Raw genomic sequence first — 17,824 nt, forward strand, 5'->3', positions numbered from 1 at the left:
GAATGTTGATGTGAAGATCTTGGTTAAAGACTGCAGAATATATTACCTTTATTTATGATGATCAGACTGGCTTCATTAAAAATCTTTATTCTTACTTTACTATATGTTGTTTATTAAACACTTTATATTTACCCCACCCCTGTCCCTGAATGTGTCTTTTTATTAGTCACAGAAAAAGCTTTTGATAGGGTGGAGTAGGATTATTTATTTGCAATCCCAGAAAAATTTAATTTTAGACCCTATTTTATTAAATGGATTAAATTATATTTATGTCAAACTGCTTCAATTGTTACTAATTTACAGCAGTCAAAATTTAATCTTCAATGTTGTCCAAATGTCCTTTACCTTATGATTTGGTATTAGTGAACTTTAACCTTTGCTTGCCCCTGTACCAAGATATCTTAGTATTCCTTGTAAGATTGTGCGGGGTCAAATTTATATCATGGTACTACAATAAACATCTTTTTAAGGGAAACGTGTCTACTTAAACATGTTTCCCTTAACAAGTTGGCCATCTTTTTCTATTTCTACAGTTGGTTGTATTATTAAAATTTTACCTAAATCTTTGTATCTTTTCCAATCTTTACCAAGATTCATTCCTAAATTTCATTGCATTCTTTTATATCTGCCTACATACAGCAAAGAAAATGCCCTCACTTAAATAAAGTCCATCTTTTGAAATCTAAAAGGAATGGTAGTTAGGCGTTTCCTAATTTTAGATTTTATTATTGGGCAGTCAATAAAAAAAATTGTTACCAATTGCATTTCTGTAAATATACTATATTAATTTTTTTTTTAAAATTAGTGCAAAAGAAAAGCCAGGCAGTGACTTTGGTTCATGGATCATTCTGGAATCTGGTGGCAGTGGGGAAGAAGCCATCCTTGTCCCGCTGATGCTCGTCTTTGGGTTCCTGGACCCTTTCCCCCATGGTAGCAGAGTGAAGAGGGCCTGGCCTGGGGGGTGGGGGCAGTTCTTTGAGGATAGAGGCCACTTTTTGAAGACCCCACCTCATGTTGATGTCCTCAATGGAGTGAAGCCTGGTGTCCGTGATGTCGCAGGCCGAGTGAACAACTCTCTTTCTTTGAGAGTTTGCGCCTCCATACCAGGCAGTGACGGAACTGGCCAGAATGTAAATTTCCTATGGAAATGTGCAGGAGTCTTTGGTGACCAGGAATTCTTTTGCATCGCTGGAAGACGAGAATGTGGAGGTGACACTGGTCCCCAACTATCGCAATTGGAAAACACATGGAGAGCGTACAGCAAGTGCGAGAATGGAGTGAAAATCCAGGTCAATGGAGGGATGTCATTCTGGTAATGGACCTGGCCATCCATGGATTCTAGACGCTGGATGGTCACGGGTTCAGCTTGGGCTGACTGCCCGCGCCTTTCCCAAGGTTACCTGAATTCCTGTATATCCCGGGAGAAAGTGCTCAGAGGGTTTCTGGGAATGGAAGGGCCCCTCTAAGGGCTGGATGATTCATTGACAGAACATTATTCAAGAGGGTGAATCCTCACAAGGTGCCCCTGGCAGGGGATGGAAAATCTGCACCAACCAACTAGCCGGAGTGTTCACGGACATTTTCAACCTCTCACTGCTGCAGTCAGAGGTTCCTACCTGCTTCAAAAGGGCATCAGTCATCCCGGTGCCCGAGAATAGCAGCATGAGCTACCTCAACATCGACCACCCAGCAGCATTGACTTCTCCCGTGATGAAATGCTTCGAGAGGCTGGTCGAGGCAAGAATGAACATGTTCCTGAGCCAAGGTCTGGACCCGCTGCAATTCGCCTATCGACACAATCGCTCCACGGCAGACGCAGTATTGCTTGCTCTCCACTCAGCTCTGGATCACCTCGAAAACAGCAACTCATACACACGGCTGCTCTTCATCGACTACAGCTCGGCCTTCAACACCATTATTCGCTCAGTGCTGGTCAACAAACTCCAAACCCTGGGCCTCAGTACCCCCCTCTGCAACTGGATCCTTGACTTCCTCATTGGAGACCTCGGTCAGTACGAATTGGAAACAACGTCTCCTTACTGACGACCAACCCAAGGCTCTGTGCTTACCCCACTGCTCTACTCGTTATACACCCACGACTGTGTGGCCGGGAACAATTCCAATGCCGTCTACAAGTTTGCCAACGACACCAAGGTCATCGGCAGAATCACAGACGGCAACGAGGAAGGGTACAGGAAGGAGGTGGATCAGCTCGTTGAATGGGGTCACAACAACAACCTTCCTCAATGTCAGCACAACCAAGTTGATGATGGTGGACATCAGGAGGGAGTCGGGGAACACGACCCAGTCCTCATCGAGAGCTTAGTAGTGGAGAGGGTCAAGAACTTCAAATTCCTGGGGGTCACCATCTCCGAGAATCTGTCCTGGAGCCTCCACGTTGATGCAATCAAAAGGAAGGCTCATCAGTGGCGAGACTTTGTGAAGGGTCTGAGGAGGTTCATGTCAGCCTGCAGAGAGATAGTGGTGAGGTGTCCAGGTTATACCACGCCAGAGGCTTCAACCTCTCTCTCCCTTCTCTATCTCTCTCCCTGTCCCTCCCCATCACTCTCCACGCCCCTCCCCACGTCTCTCTCCTCCCTCTCTCCCAACCCTCCCCTACCCCCTCACCCCACCTCTGCCTTCCCCTCTCCCCCCTCCCTCTTTCTCCCCTCTCCATCTCTCCTGTCTCCCCCTCTCTCAACCCCTCACCCTTTCTCCCTCCTCCCCCTCTCTCCCCCATTCTCTTTCCCCCATCCCCCCGGAATCGTGCTGGGAGCGGAGCTGACACAGACTAATGACAAAATCTGGTTTTATTGAACATACAGGAGGTAAATCCCAGTTCGTATGCGAGGTCGGGTCTGTCCCTGAACTCCAACTCCAGGACCGAACACCAACTTCCCTCCCAGAGCCCCCGTCACCAGGACTGAGCCCCAAGTCCGGGTCCGCACTCGTCTCCCTGTCCAAGGGACTGAACCCAAACTTCCAGACCCCAGACCCCTCTCATCGCCGCCTCTTCCTGTGCTGCCGGCTGAGCTCTGGGTGGAAACTGTGAGTGGAAAGACACAGCTTCCCCCTCCCCCTCCAGAGAAGCCTCTGTCCCCCTCACACCCTCCTCCCCACTCAACAAGGCCAGGGCCCGCGACCTCTCTGCAGCCTCCCTCCTCAGCCTCTCCTGCCGCAGGTCCCATGTCCCCCGGCCCCCCATCCCCTCCCCGTCCTCCCGACCCCTGCTCTCCGCCCCAGACTTCATCCTCTGGCTCTCCCTCCCCTCTGCCAAACCAACCCCCCTTCTACCCCTCTCCTCTCCTGCTACACACCCCCAACCTCCCCTCTCTGCCCCAGACCCAACCCTAGGACCTTCCCTCTCTTCCCCTGAGCCGATCCTCTGACCCTCCCTCTCCTCCCTGGACCTGCCCCCCTTTACCCTCTTTCTCAACCCCACCCTCCAACTCCCCTTGCACACCCCCCCTCTCAGCATCTCCTTCATGGCCACCAGTGGGTCCATCAGCCCCTTGAGGCTGGGTTGGGCCTCCCCCTGCTCCTCCATCCTGGCCGGGGGGCGGGTATACCAAGGTGGGCGGGTTTGAGCGCTCCGCCGAGCTCTGGCCCAGGTATGTGAGGATGCCAGGGCTTTTTCCCGCCTCTCCTGGAATGGGGGGGGGGGGGGGGGAGAGGGAGGGAGGGAGGGGGGGGAGAGGGAGGGAGGGGGGGAGAGGGAGGGAGGGGGGGGGAGAGGGAGGGAGGGGGGGGGAGAGGGAGGGAGGGGGGAGAGGGAGGGAGGGGGGGAGAGGGAGGGAGGGGGGGAGAGGGAGGGAGGGGGGGGGAGAGGGAGGGAGGGGGGGGGAGAGGGAGGAGGGGGGGGAGAGGGAGTGGGGGGAGGGGGTGGAGCGGTGGAGGGAGAGGGGAGGGAGGAAGTGGGTGAGGGCATTGGAGGGAGAGGTGGAGGGAAGGGAGAGGGAAGAGAGAGGGAAGGTGTAAATTTGTCTGCAGAGAAAAGTTTGATGATCCACAGCCTGTCCCTCACCCCCTCGTCCCATCCCTCACCCACACTCCCCATCCATTAACGTCCCTTCCTCACCCCACATCCTCTTTCCCTCTCCCCTCCCTCCAACCCAGATGTTGAGCGTAGCTGTGGAAAAGGATAGAAACGGAGAAAAGGGGATGGTGTTTAACCGGGGAAGGGCTAATTATGAAAGGATGAGGCAGGAACGAGCGAGAGTCCATGGAAAGAGATGTTCAGGGGTGAAAGCACAGACCTAACGTGGAGGAAGTTCAGGGATGTCCTGTGCTGGGTTCGGGATAAGTTTGTCCCACAGGGATAGGGAAAATATGCTTGCAAACAGGAACCGTGGCTGACGAAGCAGGCGAGGCAACTGGTCAAGAGAAAGAAGGAAGCAGGAAACAGGATGGGCCCATGAGAAGTAACCAGGAAGAAGCTTCAGAAAGGATTTTGGAGGGGGCCACGAAGGAGCCTTGGTGTGTAGGGTGAAGGAGAACCCCAAGGTGTTTGATGGGTACATGAAGGACCGAAGGATGATGAGAATGAAGGTGGGGCCGCTAAAGGAGGCCACATGTGCCTGGAGGTGGAGGGGTTGGGGAAGTCTGAAACGAACAGCTTGTGCCAGTATTCACAAGGAAAAAGGACCTCGATCAGCATGAGGCTGAATTTGAACAGGCCGGTGTCTGGACATGAGGAGATGCAGGAGGATCTGCTTATAAACCTTGAGTTAATGAGTTCCTGAGGCCAGACGAAATTTTCCCCGGGCTCAGACGCCATCTACCTTGGGCTCGGGCGCCACCTACTCCAGGCTCGGGCACCACCTGCCCTGGGCTTGGGCGCCACCTACCCTAGACTGCTGTGGGAAGAGATCGCTGGGGCAGTGGTTATGATCTTTGAATCCTCTTTGGCCGCAGGGGAGGTGCCAGAGGGTTGGAGGATGGAAAATGTGGTCCCCTTGTCTGAAGCAAGTAATAGGAACCCTGGGAATTTTAGATTTTAGACAGTGAGTCAAACGTCAGTGGGGGGGCAGGGAGAAACTATTGGAGAGGATTCAGAAGGACAGGATCGATGAGCATTTGGAGAAATCCCGACAACTCAAGGATAGTCAGCAGGGCTTTGTGAAGGGAAGTTCGGGCCTCACGAGTCTAATTGAGATTTTTGAGGAGGTAACAAAAAAAATTGATGAGGGTCGGGCGGTAGATGTGGTCTACGTGGATTTTAGCCAGGATTTGAAAAGATCCCCACGAGAGACCATTCCAGAAAGTCATGAGACTCAGGATCAGTGGAACCTTGGCCGTGTGGATAAAATATTGGTTGGCAGGTAAAAAGCAGAAAGTGTACTGAGCTGCAGCGTCTAAGGGACCGAGTCTGGGAACTTGAGCTGCAGCTTGATGACCTCTCTCTAGTTGGGGAGAATGAGGCTATCGGCAGGTGGTCACAATGGCGACACGGAGGAGGGGCAGTGGGTTACCGTTAGGAGGAGGAAAGGGAGGGGTCGGGTTTAAGAGAGAGTCCCTGAGTCTGAAATTCTCAGAAATTAGTCCTTCACCTTGAGTACTGGGGAGGGGGATAGTAAGACTATGGTGGGCAGAGGTGTGGTGTCAACCTCTGTGGCTCAGAAAGGCAGGGATAAGAGGAAAAGGGCAATAGACATAGGGGATTCGATGGTTAGGAGGACGGAGAGATTTTTGTGGATGCGATAAGGAAAACCGGATGGTGGTTTGCCTCCCTGGTGCCAGGGTCTGGGATATGACTACGTGCATTCGGAATATCTAAAAGGGGAGGGTTTAGAGTCTGAGGTTGTGGTACACGTTGGTACCAATGATATTGGAAGGAAGGAGGAAGTTATCCTGCAGAATGAATATAGGGAGTTGGATAGGAAGCTTAGAAAAAGGACCACCAAGGGTGTGATCTCTGGATTGTTTCCTGTGCCACGTGACAGTGAAGAATGGGATCAGTAGTTGGTTAAACACGTGGCTAAAGGGGTGGAGTAAGAGACAGGGTTTCAAGTTCTTGGACCACTGGGACTTTTTTGGGGGAGATGGGACCTATACCGTAATGACGGATTACATCTAAATCCCAGAGGGATCAATATCCTGGTGGGGGCATTTGCTAGGGCTGTTGGGGGGGGGGGGGTTTAAATCAGAATGGTTGGGGGAAGGGGTTCAAGTTAGGCAGGACAGCAGGGAAAGGGTTTGAAGGCAAAGGAATGAGGCATATTTAAATAATTTGAGGGAGGAACAGCAGGAAGTAATAAAAAGATGTTGTGGTGACAACTGTGAAAATGGTAGAGAGGAGGATATGCAGAAGGTAGGATGGAGGAGATACCTAAGATGTATTTATTTTAATGTGAGGAGCGTAGATAGGAAGTTGGATGAGCTAATGCTGTGGATTGACGCATGGCAATATGATGTTGTGGCCATTAGTGAGATGTGGTTGAAGGAAGGTTGTGACTGGCAGTTAAATATTCCAGGATTTTGCTGCTTTAGATGTGACAGAGTTGGTGAATTAAGAGGGGGAGGTGTGGCGTTACTTGTCAAGGAAGATATTACAGCGGTGCTGAGGCAAGATAGACTGGAGGGCTCATCGAGGGTGGGTAGAACTGAAAAATAAGAAGGGTGAGGTTACTATTATAGGGGTATATTATAGGCCCCCAATGGGGAGAGGGAACTAGATAAGCAAATGTGCAAAGAAATAGGTGAGTTGTACAGGAGAAATAGGGTGGTGTTGGTTGGGGATTTCAATTTTCCAAACATAAATTGGGAAACACAGTCAGTAAAAGGGCAGGATGGCTTAGTATTTATGTACTGTGTTCAGGATTGCTTTTTGCAGCAATATGTTGAGATGCCCACTAGAGGGGGAGCAGTGTTAGATCTGTTGTTTGTGAATGAAGTATTGCAGGTGACAGCATTGGAGAGAACTTTGGATCCAGTGATCATGGGTACATTAGCTTTAGCTTAATGATGGAAAAGGATAGGTCAGGTCCGAGGTTGAAGGTATTTGAGTGGGGGAGGGCCAGGTTTGTAGAAATGAGAAGGGATTTGCAGAGAGTTGGAAGTTTGGAGGAGGTGGGGACAGAGATGAAGGTTGGAAGGGGCAGGGAGGGAGCATAAATTTGGAGGAGGTGGGGCAGAGCTGGAGGTTGGACAAAGTGTGGACAGTGTTTAACATTGGAGGAGATGTGGACGGAGCTAAAGGTTGGAGGATTTGTGGATGAAGCTGAAGGTTGCAGGAGGGGTGGATGGAGCTGAATGTTAGGGGAGGTGTGGATGGAGCTGAAGGTTGGAGGGGTTGTGGATTGAGCTTAAGGTTGGAGGAGGTGTAGACGTAGCTGAACGTTGGAAGAGTTGTGGATGAAGCTGAAGATTTTCGGAGGAGTGGATGGAACTGAAGGTTGGTGGAGGAATGGATGGAGCTGAAGGTTGGAGGATATGTGGATGGAGCTGAAGGTTGGAGGAGGTGTGGATGGAGCTGAAGGTTGGAGGAGGTGTGGATGGAGCTGAAGGTTGGAGGAGGTGGGGATGGAGCTGAAGGTTGGAGGAGGTGTGGACAGAGCTGAAAGTTAGAGGAGGCGTGGACTGAGCTGAAGGTTGGAGGATGTGTGGACTGAGCTGGAGGTGGTATGGCTGGAGCTGGTTGGAGGAGGTGTCTGAGGAGCTGGGGAGGGAGCTGAAGGTTTGGAGAGGTAGGGACACAGCTGAAGGTTGGACGAGGTGTGGATGAAGCTGGAGGTTGGAAGAGGTGTGTATGGAGATGAAGTTTGGAGGAGGTGGATGGAGCTGGTGGTAGGGATGTAGCTGGAGGTTGGTGGAGGTGGGGATGGAGCTGAAGGTTGGAGGAGGTGTCGGAGGAGCTGGGGAAGGAGCTGAACTTTGAGGGATGTGTGGACGGAATAGAAGGTTGGGGAGGTGTGGGTGGAGCTGAAGGTTTTTTTTTAAATTTTTTATTTTTCACACCATAAATCACATTAGCCATGATACACACTTTTTCTTTTTCACACATATACAGTGAATTTTTCTCCCCCCCCCCTCCCTCCTCCCAAGCCACCCCCCCACCCCCCACCCCCCACCCCCATCCATTTTAGGTATACAATCTAGATTACATTAAACCAGTCAGACAATGTTGTCATTCAACAAAAATACACCAGAAATTCTACTGAGTCCATTCTTTTCTTTCCTTCTCCTTCCATCAACTTAGGTAATGATTGTCCCCGGTAGGTTTTCGCTATTGTATTTAATGTAAGGCTTCCATATTTGTTCGAATATTTCAATATTATTTCTTAAACTATATGTAATTTTTTCTAATGGAATACATTTATTCATTTCTATATACCATTGTTGTATTTTCAGATTATCTTCCAATTTCCAGGTTGACATAATACATTTTTTTGCTACGGCTAGAGCTATCTTAACAAATCTTTTTTGTGCATCCTCCAAATCAAATCCAAATTCTTTGTTTTTTATGTTACTTAGGAGAAAGATCTCTGGATTCTTTGGTATATTGTTTTCTGTTATTTTATTTAATATCTGATTGAGATCTTCCCAAAATTTTTCTACTCTCTCACATGTCCAGATTGCATGAATTGTTGTTCCCATTTCTTTTTTACATCGAAAACATCTATCAGATACTGTTGGGTCCCATTTATTTAACTTTTGAGGTGTAATATATAGTCTGTGTAACCAGTTATATTGTATCATACGTAGCCTCGTATTTATTGTATTTCTCATTGTTCCAGAACATAATTTCTCCCATGTTTCCTTTTTTATCTTTATATTTAAATCTTGTTCCCATTTTTGTTTAGTTTTACCATTTGTTTCCTCATTCTCCTTTTCTTGCAGTTTAATATACATATTTGTTATAAATCTTTTGATTAACATTGTATCTGTTATCACATATTCAAGGTTACTTCCCTCTGGCAAACTCAAATTGCTTCCTAATTTATCCTTCAAGTAGGATCTCAGTTGGTAATATGCCAGCGCTGTATCTCCAGTTATATTGTACTTATCTCTCATTTGTTCAAAGGATAAGAATCTACTTCCTGAAAAACAATTTTCTATTCTTTTAATCCCTTTTTTTTCCCATTCTCTAAAGGAAAGGTTATCTATTGTAAAAGGGAGTAACTTATTTTGCGTCAATATTAGTTTTGGTAATTGATAATTTGTTTTATTTCTTTCTACATGAATCTTCTTCCAAATATTGAGGAGATGATGTAATACTGGAGAAGTTCTATGTTGTACCAATTTTTCATCCCATTTATATAATATGTGTTCAGGTATCTTTTCCCCTATTTTATCTAATTCTAATCTCGTCCGGTCTGGTTTTTCCCTTGTTTGATAAAAATCTGATAGGTATCTTAATTGTGCGGCTCTATAATAATTTTTAAAGTTTGGCAATTGTAAGCCTCCTTGTTTATACCATTCTGTTAATTTATCTAGTGCTATCCTCGGTTTCCCCCCTCTCCATAAAAATTTCCTTATTATTTTCTTTAACTCTTTGAAGAATTTTTCTGTCAGTTGTATTGGCAATGCCTGAAATAAGTATAATATCCTTGGAAAAATGTTCATTTTAATACAGTTTATCCTTCCTATTAGTGTTAGTGGTAAATCTTTCCAGTGCTCTAAATCGTCCTGTAATTTTTTTCATTAGTGGATAATAATTGAGTTTATATAATTGGCCGAGATTTTTGTTTATTTGTACACCTAGGTATCTTATTGCCTGCATTTGCCATCTAAATGGAGATTCCTTCTTAAATTTTGAGAAATCCGCATTATTCATAGGCATTGCTTCACTTTTATTTACGTTTATCTTGTAACCCGACACTTCTCCATATTCCTTCAATTTCTTATATAATTCTTTTATTGATAGTTCTGGTTCTGTTAAGTACACTATAACATCATCCGCAAATAGACTGATTTTATATTCCTTGTCTTTTATTTTTATTCCTTTTATATTATTATCTATTCTTATCAATTCTGCTAGTGGTTCTATAGCTAACGCAAACAATAAAGGTGATAGTGGGCATCCCTGCCGTGTTGACCTGCTTAAGTTAAATTGCTTTGATACATGTCCATTTACTGTCACTTTCACTAACGGTCCCTTATATAATGCTTTAATCCAATTAATTTACTTCGGTGGAGCTGAAGGTTGAAGAAAGTAGGGACGGAGCTGAAGTTTGGAGGAGGTTGGGACGGAGCTATAGGTTAGAAGAAGTGTGGAGGGAGCTGAAGGTTGGAGGAGATGTGGATGGAGCTGGAGGGTCGGTGAGGTGTGGACTGAGCTAAAGGTTGGAGGAGGTGTGCATGGAGTTTAAGATTGGAGGAGGTGTGGATGGAGCTGAAGGTTTGAGGAGCTATGGATGGAGCTGAAGATCTGAGGTGGTGTTGATGGAGCAGAAGGTTAGAGTTGGTGTTGATGGAGTTGAAGGTTGGAGGGTGGGAACGGAGATGTAGGTTTGAGGAGTTGTGCACGGTGCTGAAGTTTGGAGCAGTTGTGGATGGAGCTGAAGGTTGTATGAGTTGTGGATGAAGCTGAAGGTTGTTGAAGGTGTGGATGGAGCTGAATGTTGGGGGATTTGTGGATGGAACTGAAGATTGGAGGAGGAGTGGATGGAGCAGAAGGTTGGAGGAGGTGTGGATGGAGCTGAAGGTTGGAGGAGGTGTGGATGGAACTGAAGGTTGGAGGTGGTGGGGATAGAGCTGAAGTTTGGAGGAGGTGAGGACAGAGATGAAGGTTGGAAGGGGTAGGGAGGGAGCTGAAAGTTGAAGGAGGTGGGCATGGAGCTGAAGGTTGGAGGAGTTGTGCATGGAGCTGATGGGTTGGAGGTGTGGATGGAGCTGAAATTTGGTTGAAGTTTGGAGGAGGTGGGGACAGAGCTGAAGGTTGAAGGAGGTGTGGATGCTGAGGTTGTTGAAGGTGTGGATTGAGCTGAATGTTGGGGGAGTTGTGGATGGAGCTGAAGGTTGGAGGAGGTGTGGATTGAGCTGAAGTTTGGAGGAGGTCCGGATAGAGCTGAAGTTTGGAGGAGGTGGGGACAGAGATGAAGGTTGCAAGGGGTAGGGAGGGAGCTTAAATTTGGAGGAGGTGGGGCGGAGCTGTAGGTTGGACAAAGTGTGGACAGAGCTTAATATTGGAGGTGTGGACGGAGCTGAAGGTTGGAGGATTTGTGGATGGAGCTGCAGGTTGGAGGATTTGTGGATGGAGCTGAGGGTTGGAGCATTTGTGGATGGAGCTGAAGGTTGGAGGAGTTGTGGATGGAGCTGAATGTTGGGGGAGTTGTGGATGGAACTGAAGGTTGGCGGGATTGTGGATTGAGCTCAAGGATGGAGGAGGTGTGGACAGAGCTGAAGGCTGGAGGAGGTGTGGATGGAGCTGAAGGTTGGAGGAGGTGTGGATGCAGCTGAAGGTTGGAGGAGCTGTGGATGGAGCTGAAGGTTGGAGGAGTTGTGGATGGAGCTGAAGGTTGGAGGAGTTGTGGATGGAGCTGAAGGTTGGAGGAGTTGTGGATGGAGCTGAAGGTTGGAGGAGTTGTGGATGGAGCTGAAGGTTGGAGGAATTATGGATGGAGCTGAAATTTGGAGAAGATGTGGATGGAGCTGAAGGTTGTAAGAGGAGGGGATGGAGCTGAATGTTGGGGAGTTGTGGATGGAATTGAAGGTTGAAGGAGGTAAGGATGGAGGTGAAGGTTGGAGGAGGGTGGGACAGAGCTATATGTTGGTGGACGGAGTTGAAGGTTGGAGGAAGTGTGGATGGATCTTAAGATTGGAGGAGGTGTGGACGGAGCTGAACGTTGGAGTAGTTGTGCATTAAGGTGAAGGTTGTAGAAGGAGTGAATGGAGCTGAATGTTTGCGGAGTTGTGGATGGAACTGAAGGTTGGAGGGGTTGTGGATTGAGCTGAAGGTTGAAGGAGGTAAGGACGGAGGTGAAGGTTGGAGGACATTGGGACGGAGCTATATGTTGGTGGAAGTGTGGAAGGAGCTAAAGGTTGGAGAAGATGTTGACGGAGCTGAACGTTGGAGGAGTTGTGGATGATGCTGAAGGTTGTCGGAGGAGTGGATGGAGCTGAAGGCTGGAGGAGGATTGGATGGAGCTGAAGGTTGGAGGAGGTGTGGATGGAGCTGAAGGTTGGAGGAGGTGTGGATTGACCTGAAGGTTGGAGGAGGTGGGGACAAAGCTGAAGTTTGGAGGAGGTGGGGACAGAGCTGAAGGTTGGTAGGAGTAGGGTGGGAGCTTAAATTTGGAGGAGGTGAGGCGGAACTGTAGGTTGGACAAAGTGTGGTCATTGGAGGAGATGTGGACGGAGCTGAAGGTTGGAGGATTTGTGGATGAAGCTGAAGGCTGGAGGAGTTGTGGATTGAACTGAAGTTTGGAGGGGTTGTGGATTGAGTTGAATGTTGAAGGAGGTAAGGACGGAGGTGAAGGTTGCTGAAGGTTGGAGGAGGTGTGGATGGAGCTTAAGGTTGGAGGTGTGTACGGAGCTGAACGTTGGAGGAGTTGTGGATTAAGCTGAAAGTTGTAGGAGGAGTGGATGAAGATTGGGGAGGTGTGGAGGGAGGTGAAGGTTGGAGGTGGTGGGGATGGATCTGAAAGTTGAAGGAGGTGGGCATGAAGCTGAAGGTTGGAGGAGTTGTGCATGGTGCTGAAGGGTTGGAGGTATGGATGGAGCTGAAGTTTGGTTGAGATGGGGACGGAGCTGAATGTTGGGGGAGTTGTGGATGGAACTGAAGGATGGAGGAGGAGTGGATGGAGCTGAAGGTTGGAGGAGGTGGGGATGGAGCTGAAGGTTGGAGGAGGTGAGGATGGAGCTGAAGGATAGAGGAGGTGGGGATGGAGCTGAAGGTTGAAGGAGGTGGGAATGGAGCTGAAGGTTGGAGGAAATGTGGATGGAGCTGAAGGTTGGAGGAGGTGGGGATGGAGCTGAAGGTTTTTGAAGTCATCAAGAGGATATCAACAGGATGCATAGTTGGCCGGAGAAGTGGGTGATCGAGCTCAGTCCGGGTAAGTGTGATGTGATGCATTTTGGAAGGACAAACTAAGAGGCTGAGTCCAGGGTTTAAAGTGTGAGTGAGCAGAGGGACCTTGGGTTCCAAATCCATACATTTCCCAACGTTGCTGTACTAATTTAAAAAGGCCTGTGGGACGTTGGGCTTCATTAATTGAGGTATTGAGTTGAGGTGCAGAGATGCCATGATGCAACTCTACCAATCTCTAGTGAGACCACACATGGAATATTGTGTTCTGTTCTGGGCACCTAATTTCAAGAAGTGTGGGGAAGCTGTGGAGAGGGAGCAAAGGAGATTCAACAGGATGGTACCTGGATTGCAAAACATGTCTAATTCAGCAAGGTTCGCGGAGCTGGGACTTTTCTCTTTGGAGCGTCGAAGGATGAGAGGAGACTGGTAGGCGTAGATGGGGTGACAGTCAGCACCTGTTTCCCACGGCAGGATGAGCAAACACCAGAGGACATCTGTACAAAGTGAAGGGAGGGGAGTTCAGGGGATATGTCAGGGGAAGGTTTTTACACAGACAGTGGTGGGGGCCTGGAACATTGGGGACATTTAAGGGACTCTTAGACAGACTCATCAATAGAAGGAAAACAGAGGGTTATGGGATAGGGAGGGGTGAGTTCTTTTTTTTTGGAATATATTGGCTGGCACAACATGGAGGGGCAAAGGGCCTGAACTGTGTTGTCGTGTTCGATGTTAAATCCCCTCCCCCCTCACCTTCTCTTGCCGCATCTCAGCCCTGTACTCTGTGCTGCCCCCGCTATGCTCCTTGACACCCTCCAGGTCACAGAACAGGTCCAGATGGTATGGGGTCTCTCCGACGGGAGGGATATAGGGGCCCTGGGCGTCAACGTGCTCCGAGAGGCGTGCTCTCTTACGTAGGAATTCAGTCCTCGCCTGAATCAGAGGCACAGAGTTAGACACCCATCACACATTCCCAGGGTGGGACACAGAGTGAAGCTCCCTCTCCCCCTTCCCGTCACACACTCCCAGGGTGGGACACAGAGTGAAGCTCCCTCTCCCCGTCCCGTCACACACTCCCAGGTGGGACACAGAGTGAAGCTCCCTCTCCCCGTCCCGTCACACACTCCCAGGTGGGACACAGAGTGAAGCTCCCTTTCCCCGTCCCGTCACACACTCCCAGGTGGGACACAGAGTGAAGCTCCCTCTCCCCGTCCCGTCACACACTCCCAGGTGGGACACAGAGTGAAGCTCCCTCTTTCCCGTCCCGTCACACTCCTGGGGTGGGGCCACAGAATGAAGTCCTCTCTCCCCCACACACTCCCAGGGTGGGACACAGAGTGAAGCCCGCTCTCCACCACACACTCCCGGGGTGGGACACAGAGTGAAACCCCCTCTCCCCAACACACTCCCGGGATGGGACACAGAGTGAAGCTCCCTCTCCCCCTTCCCGTCACACACTCCCAGGGTGAGACACAGAGTGAAGCTCCCTCTCCCCGTCCCGTCACACACTCCCAGGTGAGACACAGAGTGAAGCTCCCTCTTTCCCGTCCCGTCACACACTCCCAGGGTGGGACACAGAGTGAAGCTCCCTCTCCCCGTCCCGTCACACACTCCCAGGTGAGACACAGAGTGAAGCTCCCTCTTTCCCGTCCCGTCACACTCCTGGGGTGGGGCCACAGAATGAAGTCCTCTCTCCCCCACACACTCCCAGGGTGGGATACAGAGTGAAGCTCCCTCTTCCCCATCCCATCACACAGAGTGAAACCCCCCTCTCCCCAACACACTCCCGGGATGGGACACAGAGTGAAGCTCCCTCTCCCCCGCGCTGTAGTGACACCTCTGGTCCTTCTCAGCAGACCTTAGCGCTGTGCTCAGCTGCTGTAGTAACATCTCCTGCCCTGTCGGTGGCGCTGTAACTGGATGTCGTGTGCTGTTGTAACAACTCCCGCCCTCTCCCATTGAACATGGCGCTGTTGCCCCGCCTCACGACACATGCGCCCTCCCCTTCTTGCTCCGACCTGCTGTTCGGCCAGTGCCGCTCTGCGTCCGGCATCCCGCCCGGCGGCAGCCGCCTGCTCCTCGTCCCGCCGCACCCGAGCCACATTCTCGCGTCCTCGGACATGCCAGCTCTTCTTCGGCAAGATGTTCATGGCGGCGGCCTGCTGCACCTCCCGGATATGCTCCGCGATCCACGTGATCTCCGCCCACCAATCCGTAGCAACATCTTGAACCAACCCCGCCACGCAGCTTCCGTCCGCTTGAAGCCACAGCGCCCCCACCTGGCGGTAAAGTGTTTGGTGCCCGGAATACAGCGTCCCCCGGCGTTTGGAGGGACATAACAGTGGAACCCGGCATCCCCCTGTGGCCTGAAGGTCTATTGGCAAGGGACTGCAGCACTCCCTCCGTGCCCCGGAGGACCACTGGCAGGGCACTACAAGGCCCCAATGCTCGGAGGACCAGTGACCAGGGCTCCCCATCTGGTCTGCAGCGCCCCCTGTGTTCCAGAAGTCTGGTAACCAGGCCTCCCAGCTGGACTGCAGCGCCCCCTGTGTTCCGGAGGTCCGGTGACTGGGGCTCCCAACGGGGAGAACCAGTTACCAGGGCTCCCCATCTGGACTGCAGCATCCACTATGTTCCAGAGGATCAGTGACCAGGGCTCCCAGCAGGACTGGAGCACCCCCTGTGTTCCGGAGGACCAGTTACCAGGGCTCCCCATTTGGACTGAAGCGCCCCCTGTGTTCTGGAGGACCGATGACCGGGGCTCCCCATCTGGACTGTAGTGCCCCATGTGTTCTGGAGGGCCGGAGAGCAGGGCACTCAGTAGAACTGCAGCGTTCCCTGTGTTCCAAAGGACCAGTGACCAAGGCTCCCAGCAGGACTGCAGCGCCCCTGTGTTCCAGTGAGCAGGGATCCCATCAGGACTGCAGCGCTCCCTGTGTTCCAGAGGTCTGGCGACCAGTGCTACCAGCAGGTCTGCAGCATCCCCTGTGTTCCGGAGGACCAGTGACCAGGGCTCACCATTGGGACTACAGCATCTCCTGTGTTCCAGAGGGCTGATTACTGGGGCTCCTGTCTGGATTCCCTTCCGATATAAAAGTTTCTTCAACCTTGAGGGGATATGTTTGGCGTAGTGGTCCGTGCAACGCTATATCACGTCAGCAATCGGCAGTGAGGTTCGAATCCCATGCTGTCTGTAAGGAGTTTGCACCTTTTTCCTGAGTCTGTGTTGGTTTCCTCCCACCATTCGATATGTACTGGGGGTGTTGGTCAACTGGGAGTAAATTGGGTGTATATTTAAATTTGCCTTACATACATTCTCTACCGGCACCACCTACGGCTCCTAGAACGCTTCCACCAGCGTTGTCTCCGCTCCATCCTCAACATCCATTGGAGCGCTTACATCCCTAACGTCGAAGTACTCGAGATGGCAGAGGTCGACAGCATCGAGTCCACGCTGCTGAAGATCCAGCTGCGCTGGATGGGTCACGTCTCCAGAATGGAGGACCATCGCCTTCCCAAGATCGTGTTATATGGCGAGCTCTCCACTGGCCACCGTGACAGAGGTGCACCAAAGAAAAGGTACAAGGACTGCCTAAAGCAATCTCTTGGTGCCTGCCACATTGACCACCGCCAGTGGGCTGATAACGCCTCAAACCGTGCATCTTGGCACCTCACAGTTTGGCGGGCAGCAACCTCCTTTGAAGAAGACCGCAGAGCCCACCTCACTGACAAAAGGCAAAGGAAGAAAAACCCAACACCCAACCCCAACCAACCAATTTTCCCCTGCAACCGCTGCAATCGTGTCTGCCTGTCCCGCATCGGACTTGTCAGCCACAAACGAGCCTGCAGCTGACGTGGACTTTTTACCCCCTCCATAAATCTTCGTCCGCGAAGCCAAGCCAAAGAAAAGAACATACATTCACTAAGGTTGCCTCCACTGCTTCAACGGGCAGCAATTTCTCCGTCCTGGATCTACTCCCCTGAATCTTGAAGCTACGCCCCCTAGTTCTAGTCTCCCCCACCAATGGCAACAATGTTCCTATCTCCATCTTATCTATAAAATTTCATAATTTTGATGTTTCTCAGATCCCCTGTCATTCTTCTAAATTCCAGTGAGTCCTGTCCCAGACGACTCAATTCTCCGCCTAGACCAACCCCCTCATCCTTGGAATCAACCTGGTGAACCCCCTTTGCACCGCTTCCAGAGCCAGTACATCCTTCCTCAAGTGAGAAGACCAGACCTGCACCCAGTTCTCTCGATGTGGCCTCACCAGTACCTGGTACAGTTGTAGCAGGACCTCCCTGCTCCTAAATTCTATCCCTCCGGCAATGAAGGCCAGTGTCCCATCTACCTTCTTGACAGCCCGCTGCACCTGCAAACCAACCTTTTGCAATTCCCAGGTCCTTCTGCGTGGCAGCCTGCTGCAATCACTTTCCATTTAGATAGTCATCTGATCGCCCATGTTTCTTTCCAAAGAGGATCACCTCACATTTACCAACACTCTGCCCTCACATTCTGATTCCCACCCCCCCTGCCAAACTAGTTTAAACCCTCCCCAACAGCTCGAGCAAACCTGCCCACCAAGACATTGGTCCTTCTTCAGGTACAGCCTGTCCTTTTTGTACAGGTCAGACCTTCCCCAGAAGAGATTCCAATGATACACAAATCTGCACCCCTGCCCCAACTCTCCAGCCACAACTTCCTATTCCTACCCTTACATACAGCAATCCCAAGATTACCACCCTTGAGTTTCCTTCCTAACTCCCTATATTCCCTCATCAGGACCTCCCTCATCCTTACTTCTATCTATGTCATTGGTCCCCACGTGGACCACAACATCTGGCTACTCTCCCTCG

At 50.4% G+C, this 17,824-nt stretch overlaps 1 protein-coding gene across 1 annotated transcript; it reads right to left on the bottom strand.

Moving 5' to 3' along the window:
- Window positions 1–698: 698 nt before the first annotated feature.
- LOC138756795 (uncharacterized) lies at window positions 699–17,406 on the bottom strand. Its single transcript, XM_069923184.1, has 6 exons — window positions 17,209–17,406; window positions 15,619–16,112; window positions 14,986–15,535; window positions 13,721–13,900; window positions 13,312–13,464; window positions 699–2,468 (listed from the first exon to the last, which is right to left on the bottom strand). The coding sequence occupies exons 1-5, from the start codon at window positions 17,404–17,406 to the stop codon at window positions 13,330–13,332; spliced, it is 1,557 nt and encodes a 518-aa protein (XP_069779285.1). The 3' UTR covers window positions 699–2,468; window positions 13,312–13,329.
- Window positions 17,407–17,824: the final 418 nt, after the last annotated feature.

Source organism: Narcine bancroftii, chromosome 3, assembly GCF_036971445.1.
Source record: "Narcine bancroftii isolate sNarBan1 chromosome 3, sNarBan1.hap1, whole genome shotgun sequence".
Lineage (NCBI taxonomy): Eukaryota > Metazoa > Chordata > Chondrichthyes > Torpediniformes > Narcinidae > Narcine > Narcine bancroftii.

Excerpts from the sequence above, each read along its gene's own strand:
- LOC138756795 (XM_069923184.1), bottom strand. The coding sequence starts at position 17,406 with ATGGAAAGTGATTGCAGCAGGCTGCCACGCAGAAGGACCTGGGAATTG. Across the intron at positions 15,536-15,618 it reads CAGTCCTGCTGGGAGCCCTG|TCACCGGACCTCCGGAACAC; the intron begins GTCACTGATCCT and ends TGGGAGCCCCAG. Across the intron at positions 13,465-13,720 it reads CTGAGATGCGGCAAGAGAAG|ATGTCCTCTGGTGTTTGCTC; the intron begins GTGAGGGGGGAG and ends CACTTTGTACAG.